The following is a 22,633-nucleotide window of genomic DNA, read 5'->3' as shown; positions in this document are numbered from 1 at the left end:
TCAAGTCAATTTTAAGAATGTCTGCCATTATTAAACATAGATAAACCTTGTTTAAAAGCTATGGAAGAGGTACATATTTCACTAGACAAGATAAGACTGAGTTGAAAGTGGATTTAAAATGACAGGCTATAAGAATAATATAGAAAAAGATACTACATTAAGCATATAAAAAAACTGGCTGAAATTTTAATAATGAAAAGGGACATACAAATAACAAACCAAGAGAGTGATCTGATTATTTTCCTATATTGGATTTATAAAGAGGCTTGTTAAAGGTTTGAAGAATTTTTTAAAAAAGGCTTGGTTAAGCTAAAGTTGGATCAGAAATTTTGTACTGGGATCAAGCTTTCCTTGGAAAGCTCCTATTTCTTTACATCAAACTTGTACAAGATTTGAGTTTAAAAGATCATTTTATTATTAAGATGCATCCATTTGTTTAATGGTTACTCAATAAATAATGTTGCTAGTTTATTTATTTATTTTACTTTACATCCATCCTATCTTATCCAGAGTTAGGATATATTTGCCAGCTAGTAACTGCTGTGAATATTAATATTAAAAAATCCATATGATAATAATCAACCACATGGAAGAAATTGAGAAGAGAGAGAAAGAGAAAGGCATGGATAGAAATATAGCAACTAAATCAGAATTTTATTTTTTAAAACTTTATTCAATTTATATAGCAATCTATCTCACATTTATGACTTTGGGCAACTTACCATTAAAATATAAATGAACACCCCCTCCCAATAAATCATACAAACAATACAACATTGTAATAATAGTGCCAGTAATAATAATTTCAAATATAGTTACATCTGAAAAATTAAGAGTTTTATTGTTAACAGGCCCCAAAACCAAGAGTGACACATAGCATTTGCATCTACAATATGTGTATCTTGCATCTGTGAATTACTAGGGAGGGGCTGCCTTTGCCCATTTCTCTCACATATTGTATCTGGGCTAAGTTGCTGCTTACTCTTCTGGAATGTACCCCGTCCCTCCTAGGGATCCACTGCCTCACTACATTCCATCATATTTGATGAAGGCAGATATGAACACAAGTCAAAAGTGCTGGGAAAAATATATTTACAACTAGCTGTACCCAGCCACGAGTTGCTGTGGCTCAGTCTGGTAAAAGCGTGTGTTGCTTTTACGTCCAACAGATGGCGCTGTTTTTTTAAAAAAGCGTTTTTACCTGTCACAGGTGTGACATCTATATAATAGAGGTATATAAAAACACGCGCGTATTCGAATGCAACGTTGTGTCAAAATTTCAAAGCAATCGGTGAAGAACTTTCGGAGATTTAAGATTTTGAACAAACGAACATTTACATTTTTATTTATATAGAAGAAGATGACCATACAGGTAGTCCTCAACTTACAGCCATTCATTTAGTGACCGTTAGAAGTTATGACATTGCTGAAAAAAGTGAATTATGATTTGTCCCTCCACTTATGGCCATTGCAACATCCCCACAGTCACACGATCAAAATGTAGATATTGTGATGAAGCTGGCAGGGAAGGTTGCAAGTAACAAACATATGATGTCTTGCTTAGTGATCACACTGCTTAATGATGAATTTTTGGGTACCATTGTAGTAATAAATTTAGGACTACCTGAATAAGGTTAGGATTAGAACGTGGGTAGAAGGTGATAATGCCTATACATAAATGTGTGGATGAGAGGAACAATCTGCATTAAATTAATTTGGGTTAAATTATGAACCAGATTTTTTAATTCACAGATGCAAGATATACATATTGTAGATGCAAATGCTATGTGTCATTCTTGGTTTTTGGGCCTGTTAACAATAAAACTCTTAATTTTTCAGATGTAACTATATTTGAAATTATTATTACTGGCACTTTGAAATGTTATATTGTTTGTATGATTTATTGGGGGGGGTGTTCATTTATATTTTAATGGTAAGTTGCCCAAAATCATAAATGTGAAATAGATTGCTATATAATTGGAAGTAAGCAAGTTGCTGAAATATGTACAGTGAGACAAATATTGCAAATTTCAACAGCAGGTTCACTAGTATAAATCTAATTTCTTAGAATTTTCTAATTTTTTAATGCTGGAAGTTGTAATCTTGAGGTTTTCCCTTAACTACTTGTGCAGTCCTCTTTTGATGACAGCATCTAGGGCTGATGGAAATGCCATCAGTAAGTGGCCTGATTTTAATATAGTTGTGTAAAAGATTAATATTTCAGCCTTAGCTGAGCTTTCTAAAAAATCCCAGAGAATTCTGCTGACAGCTACATATGCAGTTACTTTCTTCTGTTGATGACTGAACCTCTGCCTAATTTGAACCCAGGAGTGGAGGAGGGTCGGGGTGCTAAGGAAACAGGAAGAAATTTTTGAAATAGAAAGATGTCAATGACATAACACAGATGGTACTAATCTTTTGGTGTTTTCAATATTTGGTGTGGGGAAAAACCTTTATTCAGTGACAAGCTGAATAGAAAGTGTAATATGCATATTTCTTAGCACTCTTAGGCATTCAAAACAGATATTACATACATATACAACAGTTTTCGCAAATTGAGCAAACATGCAATTTGCTTCCCACATTTAAATACTTTTGAGAATTTTGCAAATATGTTATTTACTCATAGTGGTATGGCCATTAAATATATTCATTTTGGTATCATTTTTTTCTTATGCCATTCAATTTCTTTGTCCTTTCAGACATACAAGATGTTTTGAATGTCTCCCAAACATCGGAACCAAATAATAAAAAACAGATGGGGACTCCTCAGAAAATCAATGAGACTATAGTCTTATATCACTGTATTCCTTTCATTTCTGTCTCTAATATGACAATACACCTACTGCTACAGTTTTCAAAATATATTCAAAAAATATAAGCAGAGAATCTGTTCATTGAAAGCTGTTGTTATACAGTAGTAAGAAAATTCTCATTCATCTACAGCAGTATTAAGAACCAAGACATACTTTACAATAGCACTGTGATAAGAGTTCCCACATTGGCTTAGTAAATGCTGGATACAGGAATCAGTGATGTGGTTTCTTCTGAGACTAATGTCACCTTTCAGATAAAATAGGCTGTCTGATAGTGATAGTGATTAGATTTATATGTCTATATAAGTAAATATACAAGTATATTGTATATAAGCTTTACTTTTGCAATACAGATAAGAGAACATACAAGGGTAGCTAGAGGATTCACTTTATGATAGGAAAACCTATATTAGGATGATTGTGGAGACAATGTATCTCAATCTTCTTAACAACATTTAATAGCGTTGCATTTTTCTTGATCCACTTATTAGTTTCAGCTTAGGGCAGAGGTAGGCAACCTTGGCTCTTTTATGACTTGTGGACTTCAACTCCCAGAATTCCTGAACCAGCCATGCTGGCTCAGGAATTCTAGGAGATGGAAGTCCACGAGTCATAAAGAGCCAAGGTTGCCTACCCCTGGCTTAGGAGAAGCTAAAGAAATGCTAAACAATATCACATTATTCAAAATTACACATTCCCAGGTAAATAAACTATTTTCTGTCTGAACCTGATGTATAGTACATTTCTCCTAAAATAAATTGGATTAATAAATGCAAGTTTCCAATTGATTTGCCTGCCAATTTATTTCTGACCCAATCTCTTAAGGATTTCTAAGGTTATAATCCAAGCATTATTTTTTAAAATTCATAAAATTCATTTGTAGCTAGAAGCCAGGAGACTGTGAGTTCTAGTCCCTCCTTTGTGCCAGTCAGGTTCTCTCAGTCCAACCTAATTCAAGGTTATTTTTGTGGAGAAATTAGAAGAAAGGAGTATTATATATGGTCATTGCCTTGAGTTAACTTATAATAAAGTAATCTGTGGATCAGGTTATATATGATATATGGGTCCTTTAAAAATCTTAGAGAAAAACCTACTCTATACACTCATGGATAAGCCCATCCTTGGAGAAGATGCACCCATTTTTTTGGTACCTAAAATTCTTTCCTTATCTGCAAACCCAGAATATATTTACCACAAAGTGACAGCTTTAATTTTTTTTACCCGACTCTTATCTGAACATATGCTGTCGTATGACTAAAATAAAGCAACTTGACATTAGCCGATAAAGAAAAAAGCACCAATCAAGCATTGACTGCCTCACTGGAAACCAGCTTGTTCCTTCATCAAGATGTTATCATGCACCAAAACTACAAGGATTTTTTTTATGAAGTCTATTCTTTTCTATGAAGTCTCTCATTGGACTCAGCAATTTGATGTGGCAGAATTATCTAGTTTTTCCTATTCTCTTTTTTGTATACTAGGATTAATAATGGATCTTTTCTAATCTTCAGGGATCAAAAATGCTGTAATCTCTCTCTATATATTTTGCCAGAACTAGGTCCATCAACCCACATTTACTTTTAGCATTTTTGCCAAGATCATATCAAGTAATCTACAGCAGTATCTTTTTTTAATTGTGAACAGAATTTAGCAGTTTCAAGAAAAACCAGGGGCCAATTTGCTATGGATCAGAGCAAATATCTGACATTTTAAAGCATGGTTTGAGCACAAATGCCCTGAAGCTAGGGCCAATTAAATTGAAGGTTTAAGAGAATAGAGAGTTACCAATTCACATAAGAAATCTCTTTAAATTAAAAAAAGTTGCTTGCCCAATTTTCCTATTTTGTAATCTATAAACAAAGCACTGGAATTTTAAACCATGGATAATAAATAGAAAACGAATACACTCTATTAATCCATGCTTGTAAATCCAGGACAATAACGTGTTTCTGCTATAAAAGAGTGCTTATTTAAAAAAACTGTACTCCATGTTCAACAAATCATTAGTTCTTCATATATAGAAAAATTCTAAATTGGGGATATAGAATTCAAAATCACATTCACATTTTTAAATCAGATTATTTTGCCCAAAACCATATTAACCAATTTATTAGAGCAAAACCATGGGGTAAGCCTTAGTGATATGGTTCAGGTCTCCTCATACATTCCAATACAATAACATTAACAGCACATCCTTTTTAAACATTATCTGAGATATCTAATAAATATGAAAAATATCTTCTCATCTGAAGATCATAAAAATATACTTGATCTTTAAGAATGTTAACCACTGATTTGTTAATATCGGGTATTCAAGAATCCAAAAATCTCCAAATGTTTCACACAGGTTGCTCCATGTATTATTTTCTGTGGTACTTTCTTACTACTTCTAAAAGATCCCAGATCAACCTAGAGCAGAAAGAGGATACATGAAATGAAAATGTAAAAGGAACACTAAGACAGGGAGCATTCTGGAAGTGACCCTCCTTTTATAAAACTTGAAAATATTTAATTTCTAATTCATATCTCTTACATATTCTCCCTTTTTTCCTTACTTTCACTCTGTGTAGACACTACTATGAACATAGTTGCTGGGGGAAAAACTGTTGGCAACCCTCACAATAGGATGTTGGCTGCATATTCTGTTTCATGTGCCAAACTAAAAGGAAAGAATTATGAGGCACCATGATTTCTGTGGGTGGTATCAAGAGCAACAACTTTTGCTTCAGTGTGATTGCCCGATAGGTTTCCATAAACAGAAGCACAGTTCCGAACTTTGGAAAGAAATTAGAATTATACTAGTGAACTTGCTGCTGAAATTTGCAGTGTTTGTCTTAGAAATACTGTAGAAATAATGTACATATTTCAACAGCTTGTTTGATTGCAATTACCAAACAATTTTTATCTGATTATGACTGAATCTAAATTAAATTAAATTAAAATCCTTCCTCTCCTCCATACATGTATATGTAAGCATTGCCAACTTCTACCCACTTTCCAGTCCTATCAATATATAGGCGGTCCTCAACTTGTGACTAAAATTGGGAGTGAAAAATTCTTTGTTAAGCGGTTTGGTCATTAAACAAGAAACAACATGACTGTGACTTGTAACCTTCCCTGCTGGCTTTCTGATTGACTATTTCTGGGAAACCAGCAGGAAGATCACAAATGAACATGGCTTGCTGTGATATTGTAATCACAAATCTAGTGCTGTGTGCCCAGATTGCCATCATGTGAGTATGCGTACACTGCAATAGCTAGAACTCCAAGACACAGTCGTCAGTAACATACATTCAGAGCCATCGTAATTTTGAACAATCGCTGAATGAATGGTTGTAATGCCAAGGACAATCTGTAGTTGACATAGTAGGACTAATGAAATATCAACACCAGACACCAAACACTGGAACAAATCTTAAACACACATGACAAAACCAGCTATAACCAATGAGAACACAGTCCAAAAACAAGAGGAAGGGAGAGAGCAAAAATGAAACAAGGTATTGAAACTTTCACCAGCAAACAAATATGAATTGGCTGCCCCTTATCCACCTCAAAATACACATACTAAAACACTAAATAAATTTCCAAAACTAAATAGAAAATGCAAAGGTTCTAGAATTGTTCACAAACTTGGAAAGAGAATAATTAATGAGTAGGAAGATGTTTGGCTGACTAGACTAACTAGACACAGAGACACCACTTTAATATACAGTAAAATAAAAAGGCAATAAAAAAATTGAAAAGTGGCAAAACAATGACAGTTTTTTCTTATTGCAACAGACTTGTACCCAGGCAATATATTGGGCAAATACCCATACTCAGTCGAATTCAACTTTGTCTTTCTTTACCTGTATCTTCAAATGTAAACATTTCTTCTACTTTCATGTCTTGGAGATCTTCAGAAAACCTAGCAGCCATGTGGGTTCAACTAACAACGAGGGGGAGTAATTTAATCAAAGGCCCAAAAGATTGCCTCTTGCTAATTGTGGAACTGTACTAAAAAGGAGTGACCAGATCAAGGACTCCAGAGAGGAGTAGGACAGTCAGTACACCAAATGAGCGACTAGCTTAACTCTACAACTCAGTTTAACGTACAAGCACTCGCATCCCATCACCTCAGGAACAATGACTCTTGACACAGATAAGGTCTTATGATAGATCAATGGGATGCAACGTAGACTAGCTTCTTAATGGTACACCCTGGAGAAAATGATTTTGTCACAACTAAATAGGCTACTCATTCCGGCTGCTGGATCTCACAAATCTCCCAGCAAGAAGCAGCAGCATGGATATAAAGCAGTGGTTCTCAACCTTTTTAATGCCGCGACCCCAACCGGTCGTAAGTCGAGGACTAAACCGGTCGTAGGTCGAGGACTAAACCGGTCGTAAGTCGAGGACTAAACCGGTCATAAGTCGAGGACTACCCAACCGGTCGTAAGTCGAAGACTTTCCCTGCCCGGAAGTGCCGCGCATGCATGGTTCCGCCCCCTGCGCCAGCCGAGGCGTAGCTGGCAAGCAGCAGAGACGGAGCAGGCCGACAACTAGCTGGCCCAGCCCAAGGGAGGTAAGGCACCCACCGGAAAAGGGAAAAAAATGGCGGGGAAAAAAAATGGCGGACAGCCTTGCTTGGCGACCCCCATGAAATGGTCGATTGATCCCAAATGGGGTCCCGACCCACAGGTTGAGAACCACTGATATAAAGAATGGCTCTTTGCAGATGCATTACTAATGCATTGTTATACCATACAAAATAATAACAAGAACAACAACAATAATAATGCTACCCCATCTCCCTAGATTGTTGAGTGTTGCTGCCAAAGTTAGTGAAGACTAGGTTTCCAAGAATATGAACATGAACATCATTCTTCAGATGAGTTTTGACATTACTGCAAATCTTCCTGCTTGTCTACTATGAATTCATGGATGGATGTTGTCTCATTACAAGTATAGTTGGCATTAACAAGGAACACTAACCATCTAATCACCATCTCCATGATCAGAAGAAATGATCACCACCAGACTGGAAATCTGGTCCAGTAGTACTGGGATATGACTGTCCTATTCTGTCCTCCCCACTCCAAGCTCCAAACATATTTAATATGGGAACTTGTTTTTTTCCATTGTCCTTCCCAAATACACTATTATTTCACCTGTTAAATATGAGCCCAGCAATCTGGTAACAAATCCATTCATGTAAATCCCACTAGGAGGGACTAAGCACTTAACATTTAATCTAATTTCTCCTTCCCTCAAACCCATAAAATCTTTATGGAAGTGAACTCACTCCTATTGGCTCCAGATATTGTAATTGTAAGCAGGCTGGCCTTCCCTTCCCTCCCATCCAATCCCAGGTAGACCAGGGATTGGATGGGATTTAAAATAATCCAAAAGGTCCACCAGGACAAATCTTTTAAAATATTTGTAAAACAAGAGCCAGAGGCAAGATGGGTTCACAGAATTGCATAAAGAAATTGTTATAAAGTACATTAATCTGGCATACTTGTTTTAATGTAAGACTTTTAAATCAATCTCTAGAGGTTTCATCCAAAAGTAATTCTAATTTGGATGCTGCATGGAACTATACAGCTAAACTGCTCGGTCTTGTGGACTCTTATTTGACAGTGCAATAATAGTCCTGGTTCTTATTAGAGAAAAGCACACATTATTGTAAAATGAAGACCCAGATTGCTGTGGGCAATATGCTAACTCTGTAAACCGCTTAGAGAGTCCTGTAAAGCACTGTGGAGTGGTATATAAGTGCTATTGCTATTAGTCACTGTGCATTCCTGCTGGGGCTAATATGTACCTGATGGACAATCTACCCTACTTAGAACAACTTGGATTTTACCAAATGCAAGTTGAGAAGAAGATAAAGTACAGATGGCTCGTACTTCCAGATCTATTCATTTCTTTGCTCACTCATGCCAGAAATAGCTTTTGTAATATTCCTTTCACATAATTAATGTTTATAGATTATAGAGATGTATTATAGATGTTAATAAGGATCTGATAACATACAATATTAAGATATTTCATAGGCATTGTGTGTGTGTGTCCAGGTGTGTGTATGTGTGTGCATGGGGTTTAGCAGTATCAATATTTCACTTCAAAATTATTTTCGAAACCTATTGTCATGGTTCCGACAGATGAATCTCTTCAAAAGAACTTCAAGGCATTGTTTTCCTTAAAGAATCTTTTATTCGAGAAACAAAGTATCGGCACTACATAGTTCAGTGGTTCTCAACCTGTGGGTCGGGACCCCATTTGGGGTCGATCGACCATTTCATGGGGGTCGCCAAGCAAGGCTGTCCGCCATTTTTTTGTCCGCCATTTTTTTCCCTTTTCCAGCGGGTGCCTTATCTCCCTTGGGCTGGGCCAGCTGGTGGTCGGCCTGCTCCGTCTCTGCCGCTTGCTAGCTACGCCTCGGCTGGCGCAGGGGGCGGAACCACGCATGCGCGGCACTCCCAGGCAGGGAAAGTCCTCGACTTACGACCGGTTTAGTCCTCAACTTACAACCGGTTTAGTCCTCGACTTACGACCAGTTGGGGTCGCGGCATTAAAAAGGTTGAGAACCACTGACATAGTTGAAGCCAAAAACTGAATTCCCTCTACTGGCACAAAGTAGCAAAGCACAATTCTCTCATCCAATTAACAGTCATAAATCACATTCCCCAATTAACTTGAAGTGCGGGCTTTCTCCCCATCTCTCCTGCCCGCCAAATTTCTATCAAATCTGGACCTAATAATGTTGGGTTGTGGTATCCCAACATTATTAGGTAGGCCCCCGTGGCCTTGGAGGTGGTTGTTGCTGGATCCCCATCGGTTGCGGGGCCCTCAGAGGTTGCTGCACAATTGTAGGCGGCGGCCAGCCCCACTGCTGCTGCTGTACTTCCAGCAGTTGCAGACTTCCTGTTGGCTGCATCACCCTCAGTTGTTGCAAGGCCCCCATCTGCTGCTGCACATTTGGGGGCTGTGGCCACCCCCAGTTCGGTTGCTGCACAGCCAGTGACTGCTGGCTTCCCATCTGGGGAGGCTGCGACATCTCCATTGCTGTATGGGTCCCGGGCTGGGTGGCCTGTAAGCATGTTGATCTAGGGTTTGGCTGTCCCAGTGACAGCTTGGACTCTTATCTCGTTGGCGGTGATCAGGGCTTCTGGAGGGGCGACGGCTGGAGCTTTCTCTCCCCGCAGGGCCACGGTTGGTGGCTTCGAAGACGGGGAAGCTGCCTGACCTGCACAGATGGGACTGGGGCTTCCCCTTGGCATAAGTTGGTGGCTGTCGCGCCGATCATCATGATTACTCAATGTATGGGGAACAGGAGGGTTGTTCTCCACTTCTCATTTCTACCTCTTCAAATCTCTCCACCAATTTCTCCACTGATTTGACTACAGGCTGCGGACAGGTACTTGCACTCACCCGAGTCCTCTGCGGTAGTCGATTTCGTGGTTTTCCACTGGTCTGGGGAACACAACGTGCGGGAAGCCCCTTTGCAGCTTGATCTCATCCACCTTTGAAGCACTTGATCGTGGCAAGGCTGTCTCGAGGTGTCTAGAGTCTCCACTGGGTATGGTCCATTCTGACGACCAGATCAGCTGTCCTCGCTCTCAACTGAGAGGCCTAAAAAAGTTCCTTCTCCACTGGCGCTCTGCCTTGCGCTCCCTCTTCTGAGGTAGCAGCCACTGCCAGGGTGCTGGTTTCAGGCACTCCTTCCTTCTCCATGCCGAGATCTTCCCCGAATCTTTGTCGGTGTATCCCCCAATTCTAGGGACAGCGACTGGGGCTCGGGACCCCAAGATAGTTAGGTAAAAATTGGAGTTTTTGGCTTAATGTCATGGTTCCGACAGATGAATCTCTTCAAAAGAACTTCGAGGCATTGTTTTCCTTAAAGAATCTTTTATTCGAGAAACAAAATATTGGCACTACATAGTTGAAGTCAAAAACTGAATTCCCCTCCCCTGGCACAAAGTAGCAAAGCGCAATTCCCTCCTCCAATTAACAGTCATAAATCACATTCCCCAATTAACTTGAAGCGCAGGCTTCCTCCTCATCCTGCCTGCCAAATTTCTATCAACTCTGGACCTAATAACCTTGGGTTCCCACGTTTGAGTTATTATTGTTATTACTAGCTGGACTCTCATCCATATTCCCCCTTCCAGCATCAACGAACTCTAAAAGCGATAAAATATGGCTACATTTCCATCTGTTGTCAAAGCAAGAACATCCAATGTTAGCAGCGTTGACACCTATAGTTAATCTGATGTAACTATGTGCATGATCCATAGTTGACTAAAATAGTATTTCTCTGAAAAATTTTGTAACATTCATGCAGTTTAGCATAACTTGAATTCATCCCAGTTCTATTTAAATTCTTTAGTTCCTTTTCAAAACAGGAAATTTTTAGCTGGGAATAAAATGTGATAATATTGATAGGTGTTCCATTGACTGAGTTCAAGCAGTTTCATATCCTTATGCCAATGTTTCAGTGAAAAGTGAGAATATTTCCCCAAGATCATACTTTATCTCCTCCTCCTCGTGTCAATAAAACTTCCCTTCCCCAGAAAGCATATTTTGTTGAAAATAGAGAAGTTTATTTGAATTGAAACAAGAAGTTCATAGAGGAAATGGTGAAAATGCCAAGGCCTGATTAGCAAAATGATTCTTAAGTTATATCCAAACCTCCAAAATATTTATAAGATTATGCCTGTATGCATTGTTTGCTTAATTCCTCTAAGAATAATTACAGATAAATTACAATGTGCTTTCTAAAAATATTCCTTTTGGGGATATCTAGACTGGGCATTTATTATGCCACTGCCTCCGCAATGAAGGGGATGTTATCTGCAATTACACTTCACTTGGTTTTCTACTTGTAAATCTCCTGTTTTCCCATTGCTTCTTCAACTTCCTTTTTTACAGTATCTTTCATTATAAAACATTTGTGCTTTTATTGGTTATAGGAAGAGTTAAACATTCAGTAGAAGCTGCTACAGTGCCTCCATAATTGCTTTGGGTAGCAAAACTTATTTTGTCTATGGATTTGTTACAATGATTACAAAAATAGACAAGAAAATAACAACAAATAATGGATTAAACACTGAAAAAAATCGTTCTAATTACTGCTGACAACTTAAATGCAAAAGTTGGAGAGAAACTTCTATGGAAAACTGCTGGAAAGTGTGAGTTAGAATGGTACAATGATCCGGGACAATAGTTAAGTAGATTTTTGTGTAGAAAATGGTCTGTTCATTGCTAATAGGCTTAGTTTAGGCCAGACTCACCTGTCCTGGGCTTCCCAAGGTCTTTGCCACCCCATGAGGTACCCCAGGCTCTGCTTTCCACCTCTTGGGGTTCCCATAGATCTTGGGACTGCTTCCCATTTAGCCACTCAAGGACTTGCAGGAGAGGGCCTGCTCCTCAGCCAGCTCCAGGGCCCAGTAGCACCAACTTACCTTTCTGCTTTTTGAAGCTTCTGAGAGAGGTAGCCAGCTGATGTGATATGAGACTCAGCTTTCCTAACAGAGACAGCCTGGTGGCAGTGGTCATAACTTTGAAACTAGGACATAAATAGCATTTGGGAAGAGTCTGTCATAACTTCAAATGGTCGCTAAGTCACTGGTCATACGTTAAGGACTACCAGTAATCCAGTCCTTAAAAACAGATGTTTAAAGGAATTTTCAAACCAAAGGACAATTACATAATTACAGTCTAATTATCCAAATATTATTTTTCAGATACAGTGGAAAATCCTTTAGATGAAATTAGTGCCCTGTAAGGAGAAAGTAGTGGCAACTGAATATTCAAGCTCCAGAAGGAACATGAGGTTGCATAGTTAATATTGATGGAAACTAAAAAATAAAATCAAAAAGGACTCTACTTTTGTTTTATAGTTTACTCCAAAACTTTTGATTGTATTGACCATTCAAAACTTAGGAAATCTCTGAAAGTAATGGGTATGTTCCAGTATTTGATCATTCTGATAAGTGATTTCTGAAATAGCCAACAAATCATGAGGTGGAGGCAACAGGAATGCACCTGCATAATGCAGGGAGAGACACAACAGCTTGGAGAACATTTTTTCCCATAGGATCATAGTAGTGGGCCAAGATTGGATGGAACACAATATTAAGAGGTAAAAATGCAATTCAAGCAATTTCCTCCAATTTTGCTCTTTTAGCAAACTTACACCCATTGATGTTTTCATCTGCTGTTGAAAAGTATTGCATGTAAGAAAATAATGCCAACTCATGGCCATGGAGACAGCAGCCTTCTTAATTTGCAGGGCACTTAATGAGAATGATAGCATGACATTTCTGTTATGATCAATCTATTCTTATTTACTTTATCAAAACTTACATCTGTGAAAAATCAGGCTAGTACTTTCAAAAAAGTTCCGGGAGGGCAACATATGGAAGCAGAAAGGTGATATCCCCTTACATTGTAGCGAGCCTACATCTTGTATTATAATAAAGGCCAATCCTTTATTTCAGAAACCTGACCTTCAGAGTTATTTTTTCTAGTTCTCGAATTTTCCTTTGTAAATCAAATTTATAAACACAAACCATTATTATTTTTTAATCCTTGTGAACCTCTTTCAGATTTGCCCCTTTCAGGTTTCTCTCCCCCACCCCCCCAAGAAAATATGGCCACTACGTGCATCTTACATGTAAGGCTCTGAATTGATAGCAAGAGAGATCGGCTGAGTAGTACCAAGCAGATCACTCCGGAAACGGGGATTTCAATTCAGCTCTAGGGTTGTTAACTTTTGTTGCGGGTTGCGTCTTTTGCGGACGAGCATCTTCAGCTTCAGTTCAATGTTAAAAGTTTATCCCCTTGGTTTTTTTCCCCCCCCTGGAGTTAAGTTACTAAAAAGTCCACAGGCCCCGACCGGAATCTACTTTTGCTTCTTGATGTGGCTAAATTGGCCATAGTAGCTCCTTGCTGGAGGAACCCTATGGCGAGGCTGCTGCTTTTTCTTCCTGTCCTTCGGCGAAGCGTCCGTCCGTCGCAGCAGCCCTGGCCAAGGCCCAGGGAAGAGGTTCCTCCAGCCCTCGTAGAGCTTCCTGCTTTCTACAAGGTGCCGAAGAAGCCGCTTCTCTGCGGCAGGAACTGAGCGAGGTAGAAGAGAGGCTGGGAGGGAGGTGGTGCTTTTACGGCCGCCGTCACGCCGGGCCGGGCCGGGGAGGCGAAACAGCGAGGTTCGGGCCACCCTCGGCGACGACGCCTGGGAGCCGCACGCGACCCCGACCTACTCCCCTTGGGACGCGGGGCTAGAAGAAGCGAGCGAGCGAGCGAGGAGCCGGCGCGTCCCTTCCCTCTCGCCCTCCTTTCCCGCCCGGGCCGGACTGGCGCCTGCCTTTTCCCTTCAGGGGGTGCCGCCGCCTCCTGGGACCCCTCACCCCGAGATGCGACCATGGACTGCAGGATCAAGTAAGGGGGGTCAGTGGAAGCGGGGCGGCGGCCCAAAGTCGGCTGAAGGAGGGAAAGGCGCTCGCCGGCCGCCGCGGAGAGAGCGAGGGGAGGCGTCAGGCTAGGCCTCAAAACCACCCCCAGCCCCACTTTGCATGTGCGCGGCGGCTGAAGAGGAGGAGGCCGGCCGGGGACGGGAGCCGAGATCAGCAGGAAAGGGTGGGGGGGGGGAGAAGGGAGCGGAACCCCATCCCTGCTTTCTGGCGCGCGTCTGTCAGGGGCTGCACTCCCAAACGCGCTCGGAGGGGAGAAATCCCTTGGCAAGCACTTGGGTTTGCTTAGGTGGGATCCGCCGGCTCGTTCTGGGCTTGCTTTGTCTTTGGTAAAAACTAGCTTCTCGCCCAAAGCGACTCTCCTCCCCCTCCTTGCCTTCGCAGAATGAAATCTGACAGTCTTTTTTTTTGAATGGCCGACGGCAATACCTGCATTCCTCTGTCTCTGGTCTGCCTTTGCTTGGCTGTGCCTGCTGCGGGTTTACTTTCTTGACCAGTACTTGACAGCAAGTGACAGTGCAGACCTCCCTAGTAAAGGTCGGACAACACATTTTTTTTTTTTGCAGAATGAAGTCCAATAAGAAACACAACAGGCCAAGGCTGGTGTTTTCTGATCTATTGGCAACCTACAACCCATGTGAAAAACTTCTTTATCATGCACAGTCTCTGCACCTGGGTATCTGAAGGTGTCATTCCCCCTTTCCCCAATTGATAGGATTTGAAGATTAAACTCTAAAGTACTGTAGTGTAATGCCAGGTAACAATTTGATAGGAGCACCAAAATGCCCCTGCATTACTGAAAAGATAGCATGTGTGGCAAGAGTGGGCAGGAGGGTGTTAAAAGTTGGCAAGGAATTTCCCATGACTGAGTAATGTGAGTAGAATGATGCCACAGAATTAATGGATATAAATATTTTCTGTTTTTCATAATTTCCACAGTGGGTTGGAAAAATATACACCATTTGAACGTCTACGCCAATTCCAAGGGAATTATTTTTAAAGTGAAAAATGAATTAACTTTTTTCTCATTTGGTGATTGCGCTTAAAATCTTGACCTTGCAAGCCTTGCTAAATTTTGCATTCTGAACTATTTTTGCAAACCGACAATGATCTGTTCATGGTGAGCCAGCTGGAATAGACATAAAAGCCCTTGCCCAACACACATTGAACTGATTTGATACTTTATGATGCAAAGTGACAAAATTTGAAAAGCCTTTTTGTGGAAGCCTAGAAGCAGTTACACAGAAAACAGAAATATTGACCTATGAGATGTTTATCTAGTTTCTAAAGAAGTTGTGGTTATAGTTGAAGAACCTGTTATCATAGAAGTTTTCTTTTCAGTCATTGTGGGTAGTTCTGGAGTTAGCAGACTCAACTACACAAACCATTGCAGGAGAGAGCTCAGTTGCAAATCCTATTATAGCTGCAATCTTGTATACAGTTACTAAGGAATAAGTCTTCACAGAAAGACAAATTTCAGATTGAGCAAGCATAGTATTTACATTGTGTAAAGAAGCATAACATTTTATCCAGAAGTTATAAATGATTGGTTTTTAAGGGTAGAAGCCCCATGAATATAAATTTGGTAAAATGATTTTATGACTATTTTAATACATTGAATTTTGTGTTCCACAACACATACGTTTATGGTTCCTTAAACAACTATGTAGTTTAACTTTCTTGAATGTAGCACATTCAGTTCCAGTTACTGTTTAATATCTGCTACTTCTGGCCTTCTATTTACATATTTACTCATTTTCATGGCCCAACAGTTATGTAACCAAGCAGAGAGTGACTTCTTTATTAGAGTTGGGGGGGGGGGGGAAATGCTCACATGTTATCTGCATGAAACAGTAATATTTGCAAGCTCAAGTAATTATTGAAGAAGTTACAGTTTGCTTATTGCTCCTCAGTTGTTCTGTCTTAGATTATCCATTCCCATTCTAGCACTTTTTTGTATTTTGCGAATAATTTCTTTGAGTTATTGGCTGGAAATTCTAGAAGTTTAATTCCAACACAATTGGAAAACATGATTCAGGGAAAATTTAATATTAACAAAATTTCATTAGAGATGATTGTAAAACAAAAATCCATGCTAAGCCATAAGGCAGTTTCCATAATTGTACATCTGAGAGCAATCTTTCCTTAAGAAATTAGGTGAGTGTTATTTAAAAATAGAAGCGTACTGATGAAAAAATCTTTATCAAATTCAGTTTATTTAATTATACACAATAATATCTTTGAGTTCATATTTTATATTCTATATAGCCAGTAATAAATAAATAAATATACTATATATAGCAGTTGCTTTAAAAATTTATAGAGGATTATAATATGTATAGAAGTTGGGAGGAGTAATGTGTAAAGCATATACTGCATGACATGACATATGACATACTAGAAGTGTTGCAAGAATAACAATAACATTCCATGGTAAAAGGTAATCTCTTGCCTATTCACCCATTATGAAATGATAGAATCCTTCAAGTTATAGCTACAGAATTTGAAATAGATGTCGAAAGAAGAACTGGCTAATATATAGGATTATAAAAGATATCATATTATTGGTTTGCATACATATGTACTTTGAGGTGACTGTGATCAATTATCTCTATCCTTATACTGTTTATTTTAATCCCTAATGAAGTAAGGGAAAACAGTTATTTTCCTAAAGATGTAAAACAAATGTTATTTCTAACTTCAGTAAGCTGTAGCTTAACTCTTCACTTTCAGTGTCAGTTCCCACTTCTGTTTATCTTGGCAGGATTCTCTTTGTCCTTCTCAGTCATTCAGTGCTGAGAGTTAGTGTACTAGAGCTGGATTAACCATTATATAATCTAATGAATTTCAACAGTCAAGCTTAAATAATATTTGTTGAGCTTGCATTGTAATGCAATTCTATATATCTCAAGGGTGGTTGGTAAATAATCATTGTGTATTCTAAGGGACAAGTAATTATGAGTCAATACTATTATGCAGTTTAAAGTTATAACAAACATAGCATTCCTGTGATTAGATTATTTAAATGTTTTTGACCAATTCATGACTAGTCAAATATTTTGTTTTTTCTTCCAGAGAAAATCCAGAGACTACCTTTGATTTGGTGATACAAGTAAAATGCCAGGCTTCTGAAAATGAAGGTAATGCACATACCTTTATATTCTGCATATAAATTAGTTGTGCAAAATGTAACAAGTTATATTTTTAATGTAGGTAGACTAATATAGTTAGGAAATGTGCTTAATTGTTTTTTATTGTTATTTTTAGTAGTAGAACTATATAATTATAGCTTACTACATTACATATGTTTTATATACTATTATTAGCTGTAGCAACCACAATAATATTTAATTAGAGACATACAGTTTGCTTTGAGCGTGTGCTTTAGCCTTTTTTCAATTTGCACATTATAATGGATTCCGTAAGTTGTGTTTAGCAGTACATATAATTATGATGTTTAAGCAGGAATTCTCTTTGGCTATGTATGCATAAGCGTTTGGGCTGCTAGTTTAAATCATTTGGTTGCCATTACTATTTTAAAAACAAGTGGATATTGGTCATCTTAGGAAGGAGAGATTTATGGATAGTAAATGCTTTATGCTTTATCTACTTAGATCTGGTAATCCTCCTTAAATACAAAATAAAATAAATATTTTTCTCAAGGTGTCTTCCCAACTAAGCTTTTGCATTGGTTTAATCTTTAATTTTTAAAGTTGGGTATGGAAACAATACCCAATTTAGATGCATTGTAGAGAATATGGATTAGCTAAATTGTAGTCCCCAATTTGTGACCATTTGTTCAGCAACTGTACAGGATTATGATGTGTTGAACAAAGAAACGTATGATCCCTTTCCGAAGTTATGAATGTTGTAGGACCCTTGCTGTCATGTGGTCAAAATCTGGGTTAGAGTTAGAGGACTCACCTATATGTCCTCTTAGCTGCCCCTCCCCCCCGCGTGTGGAAGTTTATCTCAACCTTGGAAGCTTTAGCCTGCTCCATGCCCACTTCTCTCCACCCCATCATGCCTAGGTCAACTTACTTTTGCAGTGTTCTGTAGTTGCTGATAGATGCACCAAGCTGATATGCGGCACAACTTTCTGTCATCATTGGCCTTGCACCATTCGTTAAGCGGATTTCATTCTCGTGGAAAGTATATTAGAGCCAAATAATTTTATAAATCAAGGGTTTTTTTCCCACCCAAAATATTTTTCTAGCATAAAATTGAAAATGTGTCATTAAAACGATGCTTCAAATAGGGCCCACAGACTTTCTTCAGAAATAAACATAGTGATAAATACAAACTACACCATTGCTTGGAAGTGGGTTCACATTGCCCGAAAGACATAAAGAGAACCTGGAAGGTCGTGACAAATATCTTGAGTGACTAGAGTCTAGGGAATAATGGAGAACATATTTATCAGCATGATTTCTGGTAAACGTTTTTTGTGACTGGCCATGACAACCAATGATAGTAGTTTTGTGAATGATCAGCTTCTCTCCCTATGGCTATCATGTTGAAGGAATTTTATGAAATACTTTCAAAATCCAAGTGGATTGACTGACTCTCCCACCCTACTTAGGGTTACTGATCATTTAATTGGCCTTCTTTCATCAATATTAGATTGGAAACAAGTACCATAGACACTCAGGGACATACAACCCCTGATAATAATTTATTTTTAAAAAGGATAATGAAGAGAATGAAATAACTCTGGTGACTGCTTGTATTAAATGGAAATTTGAAATCTAGTGAAATTAAGTTTAAGTACTTGCACCTTTTTCCTTTGTCTATGTAGTGTAACAAGCTTGGAACTATCTACTGTTTTGGATTGGAGGAACCTGTTATTTGTTTGGGAAGTGAAATAGTCTAGTTTCAGGCTCTTACCCTCTGACATTGCAAGACAAATTTGTGTGACTGATGATTGAGCCATTTATGAAGTTTTAGGCTGAGCAATATGGGAAACAACTCACAAAAAATAATTCTACTTACAGAACTCTTAACTGTCATATAGGAAATAAATTATGTCTGTGTGTGGTAATAGTGGGAATGTACATTGTAAGGAAGGAACTTCAAAGATAAATTATTCCAAAAGTAAGATTTTGATGTTTGCCAAATGCCCTAAAGCTGATATTTGGTAGTTAAATGAACAATCAGTTAAATATTGGGGGTAGGGTTTCACTTCTTGGATGAGTGTAGGTTCCATTAGGATTATATTAAGCAAAATGCCAGAAAATTGACAATGGCTCTGCAATCTTTCCATTATTCTAAAGGGGTAAGATTTATACTGGCTGTTTTTAAAATATTTACAGCAAATATTTATGCACAACTCTTACTTGGTGTTCACACCCATATAGCTCTTTTGCTCCAATAGAAAGAATACAGCCTAAATTTCTAAGGTTATTTTCTAAGTGGTGTGAAGTGTGCCTAATGTGGTCCTTTGTCATGAAACTAGTATGATTAGAGTGGAAACCAGCATGTGGTTATGTATATTTTCATTCTGATTTAAATGGCTTTTTTTTTTTTGCTGTAGGCTGAGGTACCTCAACCCTACTTGATAACTTGGAAAAGTTAATTAAAGTTAATTTATAAGAAGTGGCAAAGTCATGGTTTTTCACAGGACATATTATTGATGATGATGGCCTATAAGTAGGTGGCATCAAGCGACATGTTAAGGATAAAAATTCAATTAAATTTGTCAATCCTCACTAAAAAAAAATGTAATACTTATTTTCCCTTTTTTAGACCAGCAAAATATTTAAACCAAATATCTATCTCTAAATTTAGGGGAGCACTAACTCTAGCATGTTTTAATGCACCTAACAGCTATCCTTGAAGGAAAGTTCAGAGAAATTCCTTATTCTTTAGGACTATCCTTGTGGTGAAGGAACAGTTGAAATGCAGCTCATGTATTGTTGCATTGCCCATTTTATTTATTTATTTGCATCCCAGCATTTATTATTTTTACAAATAACTTAAGCGCTGAACATATCCAACACACTTTCCTCCTCCTCTTTTACCCCACAACAATAATCCTGAATTGGGGTAAGAAAGGGTGACTGGCCCAAAGTCATAAAACGCTTATGTTTTACATCCTCCATATTAACTAAATTCCTGGATCATTTGAATTTATTTTATATTCTGTTGCTAGATGACCAATATGATTCAGTCTCTTTGAATATGACCAAATTTTGTTTTATTTTTTATAAAAATCACTGTAACGAAAGTTACTGTTTAGCTTTAACTTATTTTATAAGTTCGGTTTCTACCTTTTAGGTGGAATTCTGGTCATTGATTGTAATAAAGGCCTGACTGATGAGTAATGGTGCGGGATTTGTCCTTTCTGCTCAATGAGCCACATTTAAAAATCTTATTAAAAATTCAGACTGATGTTTCCTACTGTTTTGAAAGATGCTAATGCTATATATTCCTGTGGCTGATTTTAGGCTCTTCTAGCATTTTATGTCTCTGTTGCCTTTTTTTAAAAAAAATATTTCACTTATATGTATGAATCCAATATAGAATGCACACATTCATCAGTTACCCAGCTTTAGCTTTAAACGGATTTTCATGCTAGGATAAGCGTTTGAATATATCATACTTAAAAATGTGACCTATTCATTGTCTGTGCCTGCACTCTTTTCTTCTTTATAAAAGAGATTTGTATTTTAAATGGGTGTTCTTTTTTTTTTTTGTATCCCATCTGCTTGCTGTGTTTGATCTTGCTGTGAAGTAGAGGTTAGTGTATGACATCACAGTCACAAATGTTGCTGGGAAATATCAGGAACAGAGAATATTGTCTTCTAACAAGATTAAGCAACAAGAAAGACTGGAAGGAAAAAAATATGCTCAGACGGATAATACAGCTTTAATATTTTGCTGATACTTTCATTATTTTTAAAAAATAATTTTAGTAAAGAATTAAAAAACTTGTTATCATGAATCTACTTATGTTCTGATAGCAGACACTGAGAGGATCTTTGCATTAGTTAATGTACATTAACAGTACTTTGCAGCCTGTGTTTTTTGTTATGCATAGTATTTAGCTATTCCTATCCTTCATATTGCATATGATGGAGTGGTAAACTCAAGAAGGTTTTCAAGTTGGAAGAATACATTTTGGAAATCATTTTCAATTTCAGTATAACTTGAATATAGATCATCCAGATTGTGCTTTTAAAAAAAAAGAAATCTGAATTTAATCCAAGGCAGATCTTTTTTGTCAAGTCCCTATGCATGAGCATACCCATGAATGACCCCCTTTCCCCCCATGCAATGTTAACATCTCCATGTAGCCGTTTTGGCTTTATGACTCTTAGTTTTTAATAAATTGTATAGAAATATGTGGGTGTGTAAAATGTTTTAATATCTATTATGTGTGCTACCAGTTATAGCTGATAGGCTTGGTGGATCGTAGCTTCTGTTGGCTGGATATTTTATTTATGACTTGAGGAAGAGTGAGAAAAATGATGTGGAGAATGCTAATGGTTGTATAGTAGTTAAAAGGTTATGCTAGAATTGATGAGACACAGGTTCATGTCCACTATCAGCTATGGGAGCTTCCTAAATAATTCTGGAGTAGTCTTACCAGCCCAACCATCTTATAGGGCTACTGTTATGAGGAGATTACAACAGCACGAGAAGGTAAAGATCTCCAAGTAAGCCACCCCCAACTCATGGAGGAAAGGTGGGGATATAAAATTGACAAACAATTACTCATATGTGTTAGTGTCATTGGTGTCAGACTGCTTACAATTATTTAATAAATATATGTTATTACTATAGTTTTGATTGGTAATTTTTTCCTGAGAATTTATAAAGTGGTGCTATTTCTCAAAAGAGCATTTCTCAAAAATGTAGTGAATCTTTATGACTGACCATGCCAAGTAGCAAGATTGGGTTATGTCGGGGGTATTAAACTCGCAACGTCATGTGACGTATCGCAGTGTATTGCGTCTTTTTCCCCATTGCCGGAGGTGGGGTAGGCACTCCCCGGCATGATGCATCCGGCCCATGGGCCGGCAGTTTGACACCCCTGGGTTATGTGAATAAGTAAAGCCCATTTCTTTTACAAGCAATATTAACACTATTCAGTTTGACTGGATCACCTGAGAAAGTGGAGGCTGCATGAGAAAATTCTTGTCTTATATGCTTAGCTTTTTGAAGGCTGTGTTTACACATTGAATTCCAAATATAGAAATTATAGGAGAGGATGGACACAATTAAGGAAAAAAAAGTATATTCTTTTGTTAGTTTAAATTTAGACATATATTTTTGTGCTACTATTGAACAAACAGGAAGCCTTATGTGATCATTTCAGCCAAGCTTGCCTTAAATAGGCAAATTGTGGTGCAC

At 38.1% G+C, this 22,633-nt stretch overlaps 1 protein-coding gene across 1 annotated transcript in view; it reads left to right on the top strand.

Moving 5' to 3' along the window:
• The first annotated feature begins 14,205 nt into the window (after positions 1–14,205).
• DENND1B (DENN domain containing 1B) overlaps positions 14,206–22,633 on the top strand; it is a 192,107-nt gene continuing 183,679 nt past the window's right edge. The window contains 2 exon segments of the mRNA XM_029284173.1: positions 14,206–14,246; positions 17,354–17,418. Coding sequence (XP_029140006.1) covers positions 14,230–14,246; positions 17,354–17,418 — 82 coding nt within the window. The 5' untranslated portion in view covers positions 14,206–14,229.

The sequence above is a fragment of the Protobothrops mucrosquamatus genome, unplaced genomic scaffold (genome assembly GCF_001527695.2).
Source record: "Protobothrops mucrosquamatus isolate PMUCROS unplaced genomic scaffold, P.Mucros_1.0 scaffold_109, whole genome shotgun sequence".
Taxonomy (NCBI): domain Eukaryota; kingdom Metazoa; phylum Chordata; class Lepidosauria; order Squamata; family Viperidae; genus Protobothrops; species Protobothrops mucrosquamatus.
The sequence above is the reverse complement of the archived record's forward strand: the minus strand, read 5'-3'. Positions and strand labels throughout refer to the sequence as shown.